General features: G+C 49.3%; 1 protein-coding gene across 1 annotated transcript in view; it reads right to left on the bottom strand.

Annotated features, from left to right (window-relative positions):
• LOC126520649 (kinesin-like protein KIF12) overlaps positions 1–19,471 on the bottom strand; it is a 421,689-nt gene that overhangs the window by 390,421 nt on the left and 11,797 nt on the right. Inside the window, exon 3 of the mRNA XM_050169444.2 lies at positions 657–735. Within this exon, the coding sequence (XP_050025401.1) occupies positions 657–735 (79 nt within the window). The remainder of the gene's footprint in view (positions 1–656; positions 736–19,471) is intronic.

The raw sequence follows: 19,471 nt of genomic DNA on the forward strand, positions 1-19,471 counted from the left end.
CTACTTTGGAAATGTCAATGCATTGTTCGCATCAAAAGTATTAGAACTTTATAGCCATAAAGTTACACAATTGAAATCCAAGCGCTCCCTCAATCCCGCGGCCTTCGTGAGATGCCGCGACGAGCCCGCTGGCCATCCAAGCGCCTTTGAACCTTTGTGCTCAGATGGAGCTCCATGAGGGGGGGGGGGGGGGGGGGGGAGGCGTTACGATATCTGACTCCCGGTGCGTGGGCGTTGCCCCTAAATCCAGCCCAATTTGGCAAAGTTCGTGTTAAAGTGTCTTTTCGAGCGTAAAAACGACACTCTAAAGAAAATCAAGCATGATTTCCGGCGCCGGAGGTTCTTTTTGGTAGGCGGCGCATGACAGCACGAAAAAATTTCAGGGGCCCCCCCTGAATTGGGAAGGCTGGAATTGGCCTTTACGGAAGTCAGTGACACGCCGGCGGGGACAAAAGAAACCTGACCGGTATTCCTCATCGCCGTATGCCAGGATGTTGCAGATTGCTGTGAGCACAACAAATTTCACTAATCAGGACCGTGGAAGCCAGCAAAGTATCGCGAAAGCTCGTGCTATAGCGGGGCGCGAATTATGCGATCAAAGGAGAATCGATAACTGTGAGCGCGAGCTCTTTTATCTTAAGGTGCATGCAACTCACGAGCACTTGTCCTTCACCCGGGTAGTTGAGCGCTTGAGCCTTGTAGCCGTCATGCTCAAGAGCCGTGAGAGGCCGCACTCTGGAAGAAGATAACAGCACCACAATGAAACTACCTACGTTAAATGTTGTTTGAGAAAGGCGAGGCACACATCCTCCCAAGCGGCACCCATCATCATCCTTAGTCATGCTTCCACAACAAAAGTCACGGTACGAGGGCACCTGCCATGAACAGCCTTGGCTCAAGCAAGCTACCAACGTTACGAATTGCTTGGCTGACGATTCGGCGACCGGCCTTCGTCGGAATGATCGGATATATATATATATATATATATATATATATATATATATATATATATATATATATATATATATATGTATATATCGGGTGCCTGCAGCACCTGTAGGGCATTAGTGTGTGTGGGGGCATAAAAGCGTTCAAAATACAGGGAATACATATACGTCACGAAATGCCGATTGATAACAGTTCATAAATATAAGTTGCAGTTTCGCCCGAAAGGCGAATCACCGATTGCGATAGCGAATTAGTGGACAGCTATACGAAGCAAGGACAGTAGTTTTATCGGCCGTGTAAGCATTTAAACATAGTTATACCAAATAAATTAACAAGCATGGTGTCACGCGCGCACAAACAAACATGAACACATCTCAATAGATTAAAATTAATATAATTAAATTATGGGGTTTTACGTGCCAAACCACTTTCTGATTATGAGGCACGCCGTAGTGGAGGACTCCGGAAACTTCGACTACCTGGGGTTCTTCAACGTGCACCTAAATCTAAGAGCACGGGTGTTTTCGCATTTCAACTACACCGAAGTGCGGCCGCCGTGGCCGGGATTGGATCCCGCGACCTTGTGCTCAGCCGCCCAACACCATAGCCACTGAGCAACCACGACGGGTATCTCACTCGATAATCACGGAAACACGTTGCCGAAACGCTGCAGTGAGGCAACGCGGCAGCAGCAGCGAGTGAAATGAATTTTCTGCAGCCGCTAGCACAAATCTGAACTAAGTCGGGAAAGCAGAGCGCTACCCGGACTCGTACCCATCGCAGATGGCTTTCACGATACCGCGACCCGACCCGTAGTAGAACGCGTCCCCCCTCCCTATCATACCCCCAAGCCTTGCGCGCGACGGTAGGCGGCGCGCTTCCTCCCCGCTTCTGTCCGTTGCGTGCGCGAGATGGCGCTGCGATCGCCGGCTCGCACTTACACGCTTTCACTGGCACATACAGTATCGGCGCGCGACGACGATTTTATCGCCCTGGCACTTTACACGGAACCTCACGGCGACGCCGGCGGTAGAAATGCACCTGGAGTGTCCATGTAATTGTAATTGCTGTCGCAATAATTGTTCAAAGAGCAACAATACAAGATAGGTAATAATATCAAGGGAATATATATATATATATATATATATATATATGTGTGTGTGTGTGTGTGTGTGTGTGTGTGTGTGTGTGTGTGTGTGTGTGTGTGTGTGTGTGTGTGTGTGTGTGTGTGTGTAATTCAAGGAAAAGTTCTGTAGGTCCAGTGCATAGGTAGTTGAGCAAATGAAGGGGCACACTTACGAAAATTTCATGTTTAATGGTTCAACGTTTCAGCCGTGCCCCGGCCTTAATCGCATGTTCATGCTGCACGACGGCATCCTTTACCGCCACAACATGCACCCTAACGGCCGTGAGTTGCTCCTTGTCCTTCCTCATCATCCGCGATCCGTCGTTCTCGAACAACTTCACGATACACCGACGGCGAGACACCTTGGAGTTTTGCATACATGCGACCGCGTACGAGGCCGGTACTTCTGGCCGGGTTTCTACCGCTCTGTGCGTCGTTATTTCGCAACTTGCAAATTGTGTCAGCGCCGTAAGAAACCTCCCCTGCCACCTGTCGTACGACCTCATCCAATTGAAGTTCCCTCTGAACACTTCTTTCGCGTAGGCCTCCACCTGCTTGGCCCTTTTCCGACGACAACTAGAGGGAGTAAGTGGAACGCCATCGCTACTGATTACGCGACGCGCTACTCGATAACAAAGGCGTTGCTGACTAGTGTCGTCACTGACGTCGCCGATTTTCTCCACGGCATCACTCTCCACCACGGTGCACCTCGACAGTTACAGACCGCGGCCGCTCGTTCTTCTTTCGAGTTGTGGACGACCTCTTCCGTTCTTGTGGCACAGGCTGTCCCCCGCCTACCACCCACAAACGAACGGTCTTACGGAACGTCTCAACCAAGCACTCACGGAGATGCTGTCGATGTACGTCTCCAACGATCACCACGACTGAGACGCCACGCTAGCCTACATGACATTAGCGTATAATTCGTTCCGACATGACACCGCAGGATATTCACCCTTTTATCCTTCGTATGGTCGCGACCGCACATTGCCGTTTGACATTACCCTAGCTTTTGTGCCATGTGTTGCAACTGAGTACGCTCCTGAAGTCATCGATCGCGCTCACATGGCGCGTCAAGTCGCCCGATGTCGTTTATTAGCCTCGCAGCAAGTATTGTGTGACAGCAGAGCCAAAGCTTAAAGTAGCGACCATGGTCGTAATGTGTTTGACGAGAGCTGACCTGTTGTGGTTGTGTGAGGAGATCGAGGTGGACGTAGAGGAAGGTTTGAAGGAATCAGAGATTCGTAAAACCATTCTGGAAAGCGACAATGATTTGAAATTCATAGAACAAATTGGCCAACGAATTCTAAGCAAAAGACAGGAACAGGAATTAATTAAGCAAGAACGCCAAGAGCGCGAGCGAAAACGCCATGAGCGTGAGCAAAAACGGCAGGAGGTTGAAAAGGAAATGGCAGCAGTGAAGAAACAGATACAGGATTTGCAGCAGTTAAACGCACGAGGAGAACAGCGGCTTAAGAAATCTCTAGGCTGGAAGCAGCGAAAGTGGGAAGTAGATAGCAGATTTTGGTCGAAAGCCGAGGAAAGTAGTAGTACCTGTGAGAGTAGCAGCCCGTTCATAGGTGAACTCGAAGTGCTAGCAGCTAACGAAGCCTTAGTGGCAGCAGAGGCCGTTAAAGGCAAGAGTGAGAGCGACGAGGTGCTGTGCCAACAGAGGACTGTAGAGACAGCTAGGCCAGCTGCGAACAAATTGGCACAGTTACCGCGCGTGTGCGTCGCATCTCATGGTAGCGAGGTCGTTAGCGAGGTACAGAATGCTGCGGACTTGACAGACGCGAACACCCATGTCGAGTCAGATCTCCGTGCCGAAGAGAAGTGCCAGCTGGACGATGCAGTTGAGAGTAGTTCTCGGGATGGCGAGCTCCGTAGCTCAAGAGAGAACAACTGCATTGTTCAGGGATCGGTGGGCTCTCCGCCAGTCTAGGTAGCCAAGAGAGGGATGATTTAGTTAAGGATCATTCAGACTGTGCGGGTAAGAGACCGATCCGGGCCGACGAGATGTGTAACGGCCAGCACGAGGGGCGAGATGACGGCATGAAAGAGAGTTCGAGGAGAAAGCGCCGCAGAAAGAAGCGCGCTAAAGATCGGAATGCGGTGACTAATGTAGCGCAGCCAGAGACTGCGACAGGCGCGAGAAAAAGAAAGGTGCGGTGGTCGGTGACGATGTTGACGCACCCAACACGTTCGAGCCACCGGTCAAAGGGAGACCGAGAAGCATGTTCTGCACGGACGCGGACAAAAGGCACGGGGCAGTTAAATTCCTCGTCGTTCCGTCGTTCTTTTCGGAGCTCAGCGTGTAGTACAAAGAAGCGCAAGGTGGCAAGACGAGACCAGCTGGGGAGTAGCGACGCGGTCAATCGAGGTCGTGATGAAAACGGGGCGCCAGGATGCAAATTGGCAGGGGATTGTAACGTCTTGGGGGAGCTGATAGTGAGTGAGCACTTTTGCTGTTCCTCGGTAGCCAGAGTAGCTTTCCGACCGCGACCACCTCGAGTACGGCTCAAATAGTAGGAGTCAGTTGTAAACGTTTGGAACGGGAGGCCAAGAGAGCTTCCGTAGGAGTGAAACGTGTTTTGTTTTATTTTTTGAGCATCGGATAATTTTCGCGATTTAAGTTTCTTTCAATATGCAAAAGTATGAGCTTTGTTTATGTTTTGTTTGAGAAGCTCCGAGAGTTGAAAGACGCGTTTTAAGTAAACATGTAGTATCGCAAGGGGTTCATTAATAAGCATATAGGCTCCTTTTTTTGTGTGTGTGAGTAACCTGAGTGTCAAGGTTATCGTTGAGAGGCCTATGGTAACGCGCGTGTGTTTTAGTTAACCTTCTTTTTTTTATATGTTATTTTATTTTGTAAGGTTAATCGCGTAGATTTTCAGTTAGTGCAACATTTGCACTGAGAAGAGCTCTTAGGTCCATTAGCGCGTGTCCTGTGCAGGCGGAAGGAAGCAGAAGGTTTATGACTGGGTTGCTCGTGTGTGTTGAGGGCAGCCGTATTCTGCCTTCTGTAGTACGCGTGCGTAGAACTAGTCGTTAGAAGACACATTTGTTTAAAGGTTCCTCTGTGTCGCGTAAGTTACGCAAGTTTGGTTGTTCGTTAAAGGAACGTGTCCTGTATGGACTAAAGGAGAGAGAGAGAATAAACATTTTTATTCGGTGAATGAAGCTTTGGAGAGGCGTCCTCATTCCAGAATGCCTTGAGCTCGGGCCGCGTCCTGGGCCCTCGCAATCAGCCGTTGCTGATCCTCGAGGTCGGAGCTGGCCAAGGCTCTCTCCCAAAGCTCGTTAGTGGGGTAAGGGTTCAGAGGATTTAATGGTGCCGCTCTGCAACCCCCTACTATGTGCCTGAGGGACCCGGGCTCTGCGCAGAAGCGGCATTGCGGAGAGAATTTTGTAGGGTCTATGAGGTGATTTCTGGTTGGGTGGGGGAATGTATTAACCTGTAGAGCTCGGAGGAATCGCTCTTGCTCTCTAGGTAGTGACTTGTGTGGGGGTGCATATGTTTTGCGGGTTAGCTTGTAGTGTTGTGTGATGTCTTGGTAAGAGACTAGAGGGTGCATGCGCTCGGGTTCAGATTCCTCGGCGTCGGCTCGGTGGGTCAGATCTCGAGCCACGTGGTTGGCGACCTCGTTGCCAGGAATGCCTTGATGAGCTAGCGCCCAGATGATCATGACTGATCTCGTTGGCGGCTTTTGATTGACGATCCGGAGCGTAGTGGTATGAATTCTGCCGCTAGCAAAGTTGCGGCACGCCTGTTGGAAGTCGGTCACTATGACTTCAACCTCTGTTTGGGAGAGCGCGAGGGCTATGGCCGCTTCCTCGGCTTGGAGGGGATTGTTTCGTGTGAGCGAAATGCTGCTCCGATGTTCTGTGTTGACGACTACGGTGGCTGTTGTGGCTGCGCGTCTGGAGTAAGAAGCCGCGTCCGTGTAGGCTGTAGAGGGTAAAGTCCCGTATCGCTTGTGTATGGCCAGGGCGCGGGCCTCCCTTCGCTCTGCATGGTGCACTGGGTGCATATTGCGAGGTAGAGGACGTACGGTGATGTTTCTCCGGATGGCATGGGGTAAGCTCACAGTCTGAGGCGGCGGATGGCTCAGAGGGGCAGAGAGCCCCAGGCGTAAGAGAATGGACCTCCCTGCTTCCGTAACCGCCAGCCTTGTTCGCTGACTGGATAAATGTGCCTCGATCAGCTCCTCGGCCGTGTTGTGCACACCTAGTCGTAGTAGGCGTTCTGTGGACGTACTGGTTGGCAGGCCCATAGCCTGCTTATATGCCTTTCCGATCATTGTGTTGATTTTCTTCAGTTCCGTCTCGTTGAGTAGTGCGTATGGAATAGCGTAAGTTATTCGAGACACGACGAAGGCTTGGACAAGCCGAAGCGTGTCCGCCTCCCCCATGCCTCTTGTCTTGGTTGTTATTCGCCGGATCATGTGCGTAACTTGGGCTGTTGTATTCTTAAGCTTTTGAATTAATATTGTATTGGTGCGATCTGACTGGAAAACCATTCCCAATTTCTTTACGCTCTGAGACGGAACGATGGTGTGTCCCTCCAGTTGTATGTTGATAGCACGCGAGTCGGATGTGTGCTTCTTTCGCGGTGAGACCAGGAGTAGCTCCGACTTTTGGGGGGGGGGGGGGGGGCAGCTGAGCCCGCATGACTTAGCATAGTCGCTCACCACGCCTGCAGCTTCCTGCAAGCGGTTCTCCATTTCCCCGATGGACCCTGCGGACGACCAGATGGTAATGTCGTCGGCATATAGGCCATGCCGGATCCCTGGGATGTTATCGAGGAGCGGCGGTAGGCCTATTAGGGCGATATTGAAAAGGAGAGGGGATAACACTGCGCCCTGTGGTGTGCCGCGCCCGCCCAGTAGGAAGGGGTTTGTGGCTTTGTCCCCGACCTTTAGGATGGCTTTTCTACCTGAGAGGAAATCTCTGATATAAGAGTACGTCCTGGCCCCACAGCCCAGCGCGTTTAGCCTCTGTAAGATTGCTGTGTGCTTGACGTTATCGAACGCCCCTTTAAGATCTAAGGCGAGGACTAAAGGAACAAATGTGAGTAAGCGTGAGGAAGACTTCGTGTATGACGCGAGCCCGTGTTCGGAATAGGGACCACAAAACTTAGCGCGTTTGTGATGACGTACCTGTGGAGTTGGCCAGATGGTTCGGTGGCAACAGTACATAAGATAAGTACGCCACTGCGATAGGGTTAGAACAGGCTGTTCGTGAAGTTAGGCTGCTTAAGATATGTTCGGGTATTGGTGGTTGAGAGCCTTCGGTTTAATTCTGCGTAAACATTTGCTCTTGTGCAGCGCGACGGTCGGGTTTGGTCGAACTCAAGAGGAACGTGAACGCTCGCTTTGGCGGCACGAAATTTTGGGGCAAAATTTGCGGTTTCCCAGTTGGGTTACTTGCATTGAAATTGTGATAGGAGGCCTGGCAGGTTAACAGCTATTTTATTTATTTATTTATTTATTTATTCATTTATTACAAATACTTTCAGAGCCCGAGGGCATTACAGAAAGGAGTGGGTAATACATATACAAGTATGCAATAATACAATTTATGAAAATACAAGTTAACAAAATAAGTCATCTTCAATGGCATTTCTGAATTTAGTGTCGATAATGACAGCGATGGATGAAGGAAGGTGGTTTCATTCTGCACTCTTTTTTGGAATGAAAGAGTAATTATATAAGTTGGTTCGGCAAAATGGCACACCCACCTTGAACTTGTGGTCCACACGCGATGAGATGTGCGTCGGTTGAAGAAAAAGACAGCTTTTTAACACTTCATTTTGATGATAGATTTTGTGAAAGAGGCAGAGACGAAGAAATTTACGACGTAAAGACAGATCAGGCAGGTTTAGTGTGTTCTTCATAGTGGATAGAGAAGCGTAGCGGGAATAATTGGATAGAATAAACCGGGCTGCGCGATTCTGAACAGATTCCAGGGAAGCGATTAGTATGGATTGACTGGGGTCCCAGATGCTGGATGCATATTCTAGTTTTGGACGGACTAAAGTTTTTTAAAGAATTAATTTTAAGGAAGACGGCGCTTTGGAAAAGTTTCGGCGCAAGTAGCCAAGAGTGCGGTTAGCATTGCGGGTTACGTAATCAACGTGCATGTTCCAGGATAGGTCGTTAGTAATATTAATGCCAAGGTATTTGTAGGAGTTAACGGCATTCAAGGGGGCTCCTTTAAGGAAATAACTGTGGTTTGCACTGTGAGGGCGCCGGGTTATTCTCATGGCTTTACATTTATTAACGTTTTATTGCATAAGCCATTTGTCACACCATAGAGACAATTGATCGAGATCTTCTTGCATATTTAGTGAATCAGATAAATTTGTTATTTTGTTGTAAATTACGCAGTCATCTGCAAAAAGCTTAATTGATGAAAAAACAATACTGCCAGGAAGATCATTTATGTATACAAGAAACAACAAAGGGCCCAGTTGTGCAACACCGTAACGATTGTTCAAAAAGTTTTGAGAGTATGATTGCTGATTACACTGTCGTTATTTTTAGCATCTTTGAGTTGAGTAGGTCAGCACCAGCGGAAGAGGATATCTTCAGATTGTCAATGAGCTTGGTAACGCCAACCCAATCTATAACAATGGGGTCCATAGGGGGAAAGTTTTGTTCCGGTAAACGGGGTAATAATGCAGGAGAAGCTGTATTGAAGACGGAAACAAATGCGTTGTTTAAGACTGTGCAAGACTGGCTAAAAGGAAGGATAGTGTCATCGCTATCAGATAACTGTATGAGTCGTGTTGTTGAACCACTGACAATGCTCCAAAATTTGCGAGGGTTTGTTCGAAGTACCGATGGCAGGGTGTTGTTAAGAAAAGAATCTTTTGCGCACTAAATCGCACCAGTATATTCTTTATGAACTCGCTGATGTGCTGCCCAATGATCAGTACTGTTAGTTCGCTTTGCGCGACGGAACATTCTTTTCTTTTTATTTGATAGGCGCTTTAACGAAGAGTTGAACCATGGTGACCGGGAATTGTAGATGATTTTCTTTTTCGGAATATATCGTTCAACAAGATGTAGAATCTTTTCTTTATACATGGTCCAGTTTTCTTCTATGGAATGTTTGTCGAAGTTGCTGACATAGCCTTCTGTAAATAATTCTAACTCGGCTATTATTGAACTTGTATCAGCTCTGTTATAGTCCCGTATTATTTTACATTTTTTCTCATTTCTGTGTCGTGTTTTTACGGTAAAGTGAATCAATGAATGGTCACTTAATCCTGGGAGGTAAGTTAAGTCAGAAACTAACTCTGGAATTGTAGTAAATAGTAGGTCAAGAATACTGGAAGATGTTGCGGTTGTACGAGTCGGCCCATGAACGAGTTGAGTAAGGTTAAAGTCAGCACAAAGATTAAGGAATTGCATACACTCCGATGAGACATTTTTTACGGTAGAGGAATCATTGTTCCATAGTATTGTGGGAAAGTTGAAGTCGCCTAAAATAAACAAAGGTGAATTGGGAAACCTAATTACAAGGCTATTAAGGACATCATAAAGATCGTTACAAAAAGAAGATGAGGCAGCTGGAGGGCGGTACAATGCACAGAAAATAAATTCACGATTTGCAATAGATACACTTACACAAACAAGTTCCAAAGACGATACGACTGCAACAGCTGAGGATGCGAACATGTCACTAACAGCAATAAGTACACCATCCCAGATCGGACGTCACGGTCCCAGCGGTATATATTGTAATTCTTTTCACATTGGAATATTTCGGAGTCCTTTATCTTAGCAGAGAGCCAGGTCTCAGTTATAACAATTATATCAGCAGTGCATGAATCTATGGCTGATGATAACGCGACACGTTTGTTAAGAATGCTCCGCGTATTTGTAAAGAGCAGCGATACTACGTTTCCGTCTTTCTTAACGTTTCTCAGCTATGATGAACTTGAAGTTGCGCCCCCATTGCCCCGCGCATGCGTCTTAGCAACAGGTTCTATTTCGCGCACTGAGTAACTGCGCAGTAAGCATACGTCTTGTTATTGATGATGAGTTTGTTATAGCGCAGTGAACCTGACTGGCCCTTCGACTAACTAAATTCAATTAACTTCTTACGCGATTGACGGGTTGATCTACAAAAATCTTCACCGACAGTTATGCCGGAGATTTTAATTTTACTTCTTTGGGAGAAGATCGTGTCCTTGAGCTTCGCTGAAGAGAATTTGGCAATAATAGGGCGAGGTTTGCTGTCATTAAAACTGCCTAGTCTGTGTGCTCTAGAAATATCGCCATCGGATAATTGCAAGTTAAGCTGTCTTGAGAGCAAATCACGCACAGTGCTTTCTGATTGAGCCCATGTTTCAGCTGAATTGTCAGGGATGCCATAAAACAAAAGGTTGTCACGTCTGGAAAGGTCTTCCAAGTCGTCCAGACGGGATTGTATTAAAATGTTCTGTCTCTGGGCAACCTCTGATACAATGCTCGAGATTTCAGTTTCCGATCTACTGCATTCAATATTTTCAACAATTGCCTCAAGAGCAGTCAGCCTATTCGTCACGTCGCAAACTTTGTGTGCCAGCGCTTCTTGGTTATCTTTCAGTTCATGGAAGGCATCCATTAATTCCTTGTGGCGTGTGTCAACCTTTTCTGAGAGGGCTGCAATGGCAGCTAGCACATCACTATGGGTAGGTCCGGGATTCATTTCAATATCACCGCAGACCAGCAGTTGTTTCGTAACAAGTACACATTCGCATATTGTTATCAACAAAGCACTTGGGCACGGGAGAAGCAGCAGGCAGGCATTACTCGTACGCTTGGAATAAAGCGTTAAGCTATTACTAACCTGCACATAGTAGAAAAGGGGATTCGTGAGCGACGACTGCATCGCTGCCGCTCTCCCGTGCCCACTGAAGATAGGTAGCCGAAGTCCGCTTCTTATACTGTGGTAGGATAGCGCTGTCGATGATGACGCCCTTTCGTGATCAGCAATGAATAAGGTGGTTCTGCGCATGTCCGTGTCGTGTAGGCCACAACAGTCGATCGCCGGTTCCAAAACCAACAGCTCAGGTAGTAGCGGTGCCGACATCGTCGCTGACAGCTCAGGAGACCAAGGAAGCCATGGCACGAACAGCACGACAAACTGCACATAGTAGAAAAGGGGATTCGTGAGCGACGACTGCATCGCTGCCGCTCTCCCGTGCCCACTCCGGGCGTTTGAACGCTGAGCGGTATTGTGTTGCCGGGTCGACTCTTCTGTGCCAGTTGTTGTGAGATGGTTGAAGGCATTCCAAGTACGCAGGGGTTGAGAGAGCAAAGCCATCGTCTTGCCCGCCAGCCTTTCTCTTCCTGCCCAGCAGTCGCCAGCACTGGCCAGGCGAGATTTTCCGGGCCATGGAGGAGCTGTTAGGAATGGCCGTACGGGGTGACAACGTACCAGCTATTTCAGCCCGCTGCACGTGTTCCCAACCAACCGGACGGGGCGCACTTCAGAGAACTGCGAATAACCGGCAGCCACGTGGCGCGGGGTCAACTCAGGAATGTGCTACCCGCCAGCGCCACCCTTGACGGAGCAGAGTTCTACGAAGCCCCCCTGACGTCGGCTCCGGACCTTTGCACCTGTGTGTGTGTGCAACACGAGCATGTGAGCCCGCCTCCTCCAAAAGGGCGGGTCATCTTCGGTGACGTCGAATGGTGACGTCGAACGATGACTGGATGAACGTTTCCGTTCGCTTGGAATCAAGGGGGGGACAAGTGCTCGTTGTGTGCTCGTCGTCGTGAGCTGAGTGCTCGTTGTCATGCTCGAAATGTACTAGTGAGCTGTGTGCTCGTAAGCTGTTTGCTGTATGCGTCGTCTTGCGGGCACCATTTGGGAGTCACGCTAGACTGTCGATGTATGTCTTGTTTTAAATGTAAATCCTGTAAATAAACCCTGTTCACCGAGCTCCTCTCTACGACCTTCAACTCCTTCAAATGATGGCAGCGGCGAGGTCGTCCAACGACTCCTACATCTGGTTGACAGGGGTAGGATCGTCCGACAATCCCAATAAGGGTAACCATGCTATGCCTTAGCTCTCGCTATGTATACCCTGGCATAGCCGAGCTAACCCACTGCCAATTTTTGTTTTTTCTAGGTGGCTTTACAGAGTAAACCACGGCGTCTACTATGGCGTTGGCCATGAGAATCGCGGACGCCGTAGTAGACGCCCTTGGCGGACACTGTAGGGACGCGTTGCCGGCGCTCGTGTGTCTTGAAGGCAGCTTGCGACGTGGCTGATGTGCGCGCCCGCGCGGGCCTCATCTTGAAAGCGATCTGCGATGTTTGCAGAGTGCGCGTAGTGCCTTCGACTTTTGACGTTTCGCACGCCTTGAACCGACAGATGCACGGAGGTCAATTGGCTTCCGGATGCTGCCGCGATTCCTAACTCCAGCGTTCTAACGCGACAGCGTTAGAGAGCTCGTGTCGCGAAAAGCCGGTGTCGTCGGCGGCGTTGGCCGTGAGCGAGAAATGGCAGAAGGCAATTCATATATAAAAATAACCTGCAAGATGGGCTGGGTGGGAATCGAATCAGGGTCACCGGAGTGTGAGACGGAGACGCTACCATTCAGCCACGAGTTCGATACTTCAAAACGGGAGAAAAGCGCCTCTAGTGAATGCGGTGTCGCCTTAGAAACGTGCCGTAGAAAGTTACACTGCGGTGTATATCGGTAATTATGAGCATGTAAACTACAGAAGTCGCCGTTTAACGCGTAGCGAAGTACGTTTCCGCTACATTTCTTCTGCGCTTGGCACACACGCAGAGCCATCTTGCGGCAAACACAGAAGACCCCTTCCTCGCAATGTACAGCGCTGCCCCGACAGGTGGCGCGCCACTCGCCCGCTTCTCCCTTTCGTCTCATTTGAGTGCATTGGGGCCGTGCGGGGACAGGTGCGAAGCTGCCCCAATATCCTTGCGTTTAAGTTTTCTCGCTCTCTCCTCTTCCAACTTCCAGTGTGCGTCACTCGAACACTCGTGTTTAGTCGACGCAGCTGCTCTTTCCGCTCACAGCGCGATTCCTAGGTGCAGCGTCCGATGCGGGACGCCTCTGACGTGATCGCTGCGCCGTAGCGCGTCTGGTGGGAAAGCGTCCCCTGCGATGTGTGCCGTGCTGCTGGCGAGGAGTCATGCGTCTGCGTGGTGCTCCCAAGCGAGATAGAGGACGATCCCATCGAGGCGTCAGCCCCATGATTGCGTCCGCCTTCATGGCGCGTCACGGCCCGGCGGTCCCTGCCGATCACGACGTTTCGCTCGCGTAGTTCTCCCTCCGAACACCGAGTTCTTTGGTTCGTTCCGCTTGCTCAGGCGCACGTTTCGTCTTTGTGTGACTCAAGAGCATGCCGAGCGAATGCGTGGGCGGTGCGAACGGGGTGCGATAACGCTATCGCGTTCCACTCTTGAAGGCGAAGCTTAAGCGTCTTCCAAGTTCTTTACAGACAGTTACCGCTGTTATCGAGCGATCTGTGTTCACGTTTACCTGTGCGCCTGTGACACCGTGCTGGTTAATTTAGTTAAGACACGTTGACGGGCTGGTTGGTTTGAATCCATGATAAAATGTGTAAGCGGGACTGAACAAGGACGTAGAAAGAAGCAGATACACAAAGACAGCGCTGTCTCTGTGTATTTGTTTCTTTCTACGTCCTCGTTGAGTCACGCTTGCACATTCTATCATTGTTAATTGGGTTAATAAACGAATGTTTGGAAGCTTATACTGTCGATAAAGCTACTATACTTCGTACAGCTGTGTACTAATTTTCCATCGCAATCGATGCTTCGCCTTAAGGGCGTAACTGCGATTTTTTTTAACTCGAGTAGCGTTATGGGCTCCGTATCGTAGAAAAGCCGGTATCGTAATCTTCAGATTCCTTTGTGACCGCAAGTTTCCACGTATATATACGTATATGCATATGATAGAGCACCTTATCCATTCTCCTCGGCTCGACCTTCACAGCAGCACAAAATGGAGGGAGGTACCCCGTGACTCGTCACCTGTCGGGTGAAAGAAGCGACCAGTTCCACCATTATTTTGCCCCTTCTCGTTTTAAGCGCTGTCAGAGGGGGTCGAAACGCCTTTTCCGAGTTCACGGCCGCCTATCTATACTGGATAAATAAAGGAAGTTTTTAGGCATGTGAGATCCTCTGGGCTGAAATTCTACGCCATAAGATAGCCTCACAGCTTGCAGGGTTATCTGACTGAGCTACCTTGTATGCTCGATTGCCTTCGTGAGAAGTTCGAATCCTCGAAGTCTTCTTTTTTTTAGATCTGATGGTGGTAATCTTGAACTCACCTCCTTCAGTACTCAAACATCTCCACGCTTGGAGGCCTGACACCGGATAAAAAGCGGACAACCACTGGGGCTATACAATCCAATTAGGAAGGCTCACCAAACTTCAACAAAGACACTCTTTCGCCAGAACAGGAATTGGCCTCCCTGGTGTAGTATTCGGCCACTACCTCCCTCATGATTTCTACAATTAACCCATGGCCTTCAGTCTCCAGCAGCAGCGGGGCACCTGACCAAGGCGGCAGTCAAACCTGTAACGCAGCAGAGGGTGCTCAGAATTTCTGGACCCGGGCAAGCTGCCAATGGAAACTGACCCTTGCAACCTTTAACACCCGAACTCTTTCGAGTGAGGCTAACTTAGCAGGACTCTTTCAGGAACTATCAGACATTGTTTGGGATATCGTTGGCCTTAGTGAGGTTAGAACTGGTGAGGCTTATGCAGTGCTGACTAACGGCCACGTCCTATGGCATAGAGGACTCTCAGATAGGAAGTTATACGGGGTAGGATTTCTAATACACAAAGAAATAGCGGGCAACATTGACGAATTATGCAGCATTATAGAGAGGGTAGCAGTACTTATAATAAAACTCAAGAGGTATAGATTAAAGGTGGCACAAGTCTACGCTCCTACCTCCAGTCATGATGATGACGAAGTTGAAGATCAAATGAAGATGAAGATGAAAACGCAAAATTATGAAGAGGTAGAGTTATGCGTGAATTATGAAGATGTAGAATTAAATAGAATTATGAAGACGTAGTATTAGCCATGAGAAAAGTTCAAACTCAGTTCACTGTAGTAATGGGCGACTTCAATGCAAAAGCGGGGGGAAAGCAGGCTGTTGAACAAGTAATTGGAAACTACGGTGTCGGTTCTAGAAACACTAGAGGAGGGAAGTCGGTAGAATTCGCAGAAAAGAATAAGCTACGAGTAATGAACACCCATTTCAGAAAGAAAAGCAACAAGAATTGAACCTGGAAAAGCCCTAGTGGTGAAACAAGAAATGAAATTGATTTCACACCTTCTGCTGATCCCAGCGTAGTGCAGGATGTTGAAGTGTTAGGCAGGGTAAAGTGCAGTGATCATAGGTTAGTGAGGTCTAGGATTCACCTGAATTTGAGGAGAGAAAGAGTAAAATTGGTCAAGAAGAAATATGCCAACCTCGTCGCAGTAAGGATAAAAGCGGATATATTCAGGCTGGTATTTGCAAACAAATATGCAGCCTTAGAACAACGAGATGTAGATGACATAGAGGTAATGAATGAGACCGTAAGTAGGCTGGCTTCAGAAGCCGCAATTGAAGTTGGAGGCAACGCATCAAGGCAATCAGTACGTAAGTTCTCCCAAGCAACGAAGGGCGTAATAAAGAAACGAAAAAGAATGAAACAGTCCCACTCTAGAGATAGGATTCGCGGAACTGTCAAAATTGATCCACAAGGAGAAAACCAAGGATATTCGAAATTGTAACGTAAGAAAGACTGAAGAAGCAGTAATAAATGGACGCAGCTTGAAATCAGTCAGAAGAAAACTCCGCATAGGACAAGCCAAGATGTAAACAATGAAAAATAAGCAGGGTAATATCATCAGTACAGAGCGTTAGTCGAGACCTGCTATAACTGCAGACGAGTGGGACATCGGGCGGACGTTTGTTATCGTCCGAAGACTAATCTGTGTCGCCGTTGCGGAAAGGATCATCCTGCGCCATCGGAAGGAGAGCCGCTGACCTGCACTCCGGACTGCATCGTGTGCCATGGGGCGCACAACACGGGGAGCCGGAACTGCAAGTTTCGTCTAGCCCGTAAGCAGCCGACGGGCCTGCAGCAGGGCAGTGAGGACAACGGCCAAACTGACAAGGAGGAGCGGCGCTCGAGGCCCAGGAAGCGGTCATCCTGCGGTGCGAGAGACGATAACAAGAGCAGGGACCGGTCCACTTCCTTCCCACCACTGTCCGGACCCGAGCGTGGCAAAGGAGAACAGGGTTCCAGTCATGGAAGAAGTCCCAGTGCCACGAGAAAAAAGGTGAGCTGGCCCTACGTGGCCTCCCAGAGTGAGACTGCTCGAGAGAAGGAGCTACAAAGTCAGGTGCAGCAGCAGGCTGAGACGATTAAAAAGATGGAAGTCAGGATGGCAGAGATGGAACGCGCGCTTAAAAGCGACAAAGGACAAAAGGTACAGACGCCGGTGGTCCAGGCCCCACTGAAAGCGGCACAGGCGACTGCTTCTCGCGAGAGCGAGAGCACAGCTATGGAGGTGGAGAATCGGGGGAAGCTTAAGAGGCCGCCATCGGCGGATGAGGGAGCTAATGCAAAAAGAGTGGCAGAAACTTCAACGGCGGACACGCCGCAGCCAGTCGTTAAAGTCACTAGTCTTAGGGGGGAAATGTCTGCCCTTGCGGACAGAATAGGAAAACAGGAGGAAAGACAGGATAGGTTGGAAGCTCGGGTCGACAGGATCGAAGCCAGACTAGACAAGATTGAGGAGCGTCTTGACGCCTTCACCAATGACATGCGGGCTTTCCAAACACAGGTTATGGGCATGTTTCAACAGCTCAATGCTACGCTACAGGCTAGATTGCCTCCAGTAGTCGGCCAAGCGCCGATGTTAGTGAACCTAGTGCCTAATCATGGCCCCTCGCCAACAAATTGAGGTTTGGCAGTGGAACTGCAGGGCCTTCCGTCGCAAGCGGGGGAACCTGCAGTTGCACATACAAAATCTGGACAGTAAGCCTGACATTATAGCTTTGCAAGAGGCTAGTGGCTGGGTGAAATTACCGGGATTTAAGGCATTTACACCGCCAGAGATTGATCGGGGGGGTGTATCGAGCGTCTTCACGGCCGTGCTAGTCCATCGCAACGCCACGGCGATTCAGCATACAATAGATAGCAGCAGAGAGGACTACGTCCTGCTAGAGGTTCTGCCCAAAAGAAAGGACGATAAGAGTCTCTTTGTACTTAATGTATATTCTTCTCCTAAAGATAAAGGGCTGGGCTTGCCAGACCTCTTGATAAAGACGCAACGGCTAGCGGCTAGGGCTCAACTCATCGTGGTTGGAGATTTCAACGCGCCTCATCCGGAGTGGGGCTACATCCGAGCCACTCCAAAGGGAAATAGGCTTTGGCGGGTAGCTCAGGACCTACAATGGACAACCTTGAACAACCCGCTAGATCATACGAGGATAGGCAACAGCGTTAGCACAGACACCTCTCCGGACCTCACATTTGTTAAAGGTATTAGGGATGCGAAGTGGGTAAACACGGGACAGCCACTGGGCAGTGATCATTATATCCTTTCCACGGTATTTAGTGCTGCTAAGCACAAAGACAGGGTAAAAGGAACTAGAGTGACGGATTGGGACAGATTTCGGAAAGTCAGGAAAGACACAGTGAGCGGGGAAATCGAGGACTTGGGAGCCTGGGTTGAGGCGCTCAAGCAGGACGTGAAGGGTACCACAGAAGAGGTTCCGACGGTGGAGGAAGGTTTTACGGCGGACTCTAGACTGTTACACATGTGGGAAGCGCATGCGAGTCTCCTTCGGAGGTGGAAGAAACAAAAGCATAATGGGGTCCTCCGTAGGAAGGTGGCCAAGCTAGAACGAGAAATTGAAACCTACACGTTGGACTTGCAGTGCAAACAATGGGGGCAGATTTGTGACAGGATGAATGGGCAATTCGGATGCAAAAAAACATGGCAGTTGTTGAGGCACCTTTTAGATCCGGCGGCAACCAAATCGGCGCAGAAGGGTCAAATGGCTAGGTTAGTTCATCAGTATCAAGGCACGACTGGGGAGTTCATTCAAGAACTCCGAAGCCGTTACATAAACGGCGAGGCGGGCGGTTTCTTGCCGGATTACTCGGGAGAGGAAAACCTCGAATTAGATGCGGACTTTACGGTGGCGGAGGTGGAGTTTGCAATGGGGCAGCTTCGTACTACGTCGGCAGCGGGTCCGGACGGGGTCACAAATAAAATGCTGAGGAACCTGGATTTCAAGTCAGTGGGGACGCTCACGGACTTGATGAACAAATATTGGGCGGCCGGGGAGATCCCCGCAGAGTGGAAGCATGCTAGGATTACATTTATTCCTAAACCAGGGAAGAAGATCTGTATTGAGAATCTTCGACCCATCTCCCTGACGTCCTGCTTGGCCAAATTGATGGAGCATGTGGTCCTCAACAGGCTTCAGGGTTATGTGGAGGACAAGGAGTTGATACCTAAAACGATTATTGGCTTTAGGGCTAATTTATCAACGCAGGACGTCATGATACAGCTCAAAAAGGACGTGGTTGATCCTGGGTACGTCACGGGCACCAAGGCTATCTTGGGGCTCGACCTTACAAAGGCCTTTGACAATGTCACCCATGAGGCAATATTAAGGAACCTATCGGACATAGGACCGGGGGGTAGAACCTTCCGATACATCCGATCATTTCTGGAGGATAGGACTGCGGAGATTGCAGTCGGAGAATTTAAATCGGATCCTTTCCCGTTGGGGGGCAGGGGGACACCACAAGGGTCGGTTTTATCGCCGTTCTTGTTTAATCTCGCCTTGATCAAGATACCGCCAAGGCTGGCAATGATATCGGGACTTAAACATACATTTTATGCGGATGACATTACTCTACGGGTAACAAGGGGAAGCGACGTACAATTGGAGGAAACTTTACAACAGGCAGTGGATATTGTGGAGGAGCTAGCGGGGAAGGCAGGACTCTCGTGCTCTCAGCCCAAGTCCGAGCTTTTTGTGCTTAGGCATAAACCAAGAGGGATACATGCGAGGCACTATGTGCCGCCACCACCGCTGAAGGTGAAAGTGGGGGGTGCACCGGTCGCTGAGGTCCAAACGATCAGGATCCTGGGGCTGTATCTGCAGACTAACAGGAAGAATAGGGAGGCCTTGGAAAGGCTCAAAAATACTGTCAATGCTACCGTGAGACTTATCAGGAGAATCGCCAATCGTAAACAAGGCGTCAAGGAAAAGGACTTGTGTAAGCTGGTACAGGCGTTTGTGCTCAGTAGAATAGTGTATGCGACGCCTTATATGAAGATGGACGCGACGGAGAAAGGCAAGGTGGAGGCTATGATT

Source organism: Dermacentor andersoni, chromosome 3, assembly GCF_023375885.2.
Source record: "Dermacentor andersoni chromosome 3, qqDerAnde1_hic_scaffold, whole genome shotgun sequence".
In the NCBI taxonomy this organism is placed as follows: domain Eukaryota; kingdom Metazoa; phylum Arthropoda; class Arachnida; order Ixodida; family Ixodidae; genus Dermacentor; species Dermacentor andersoni.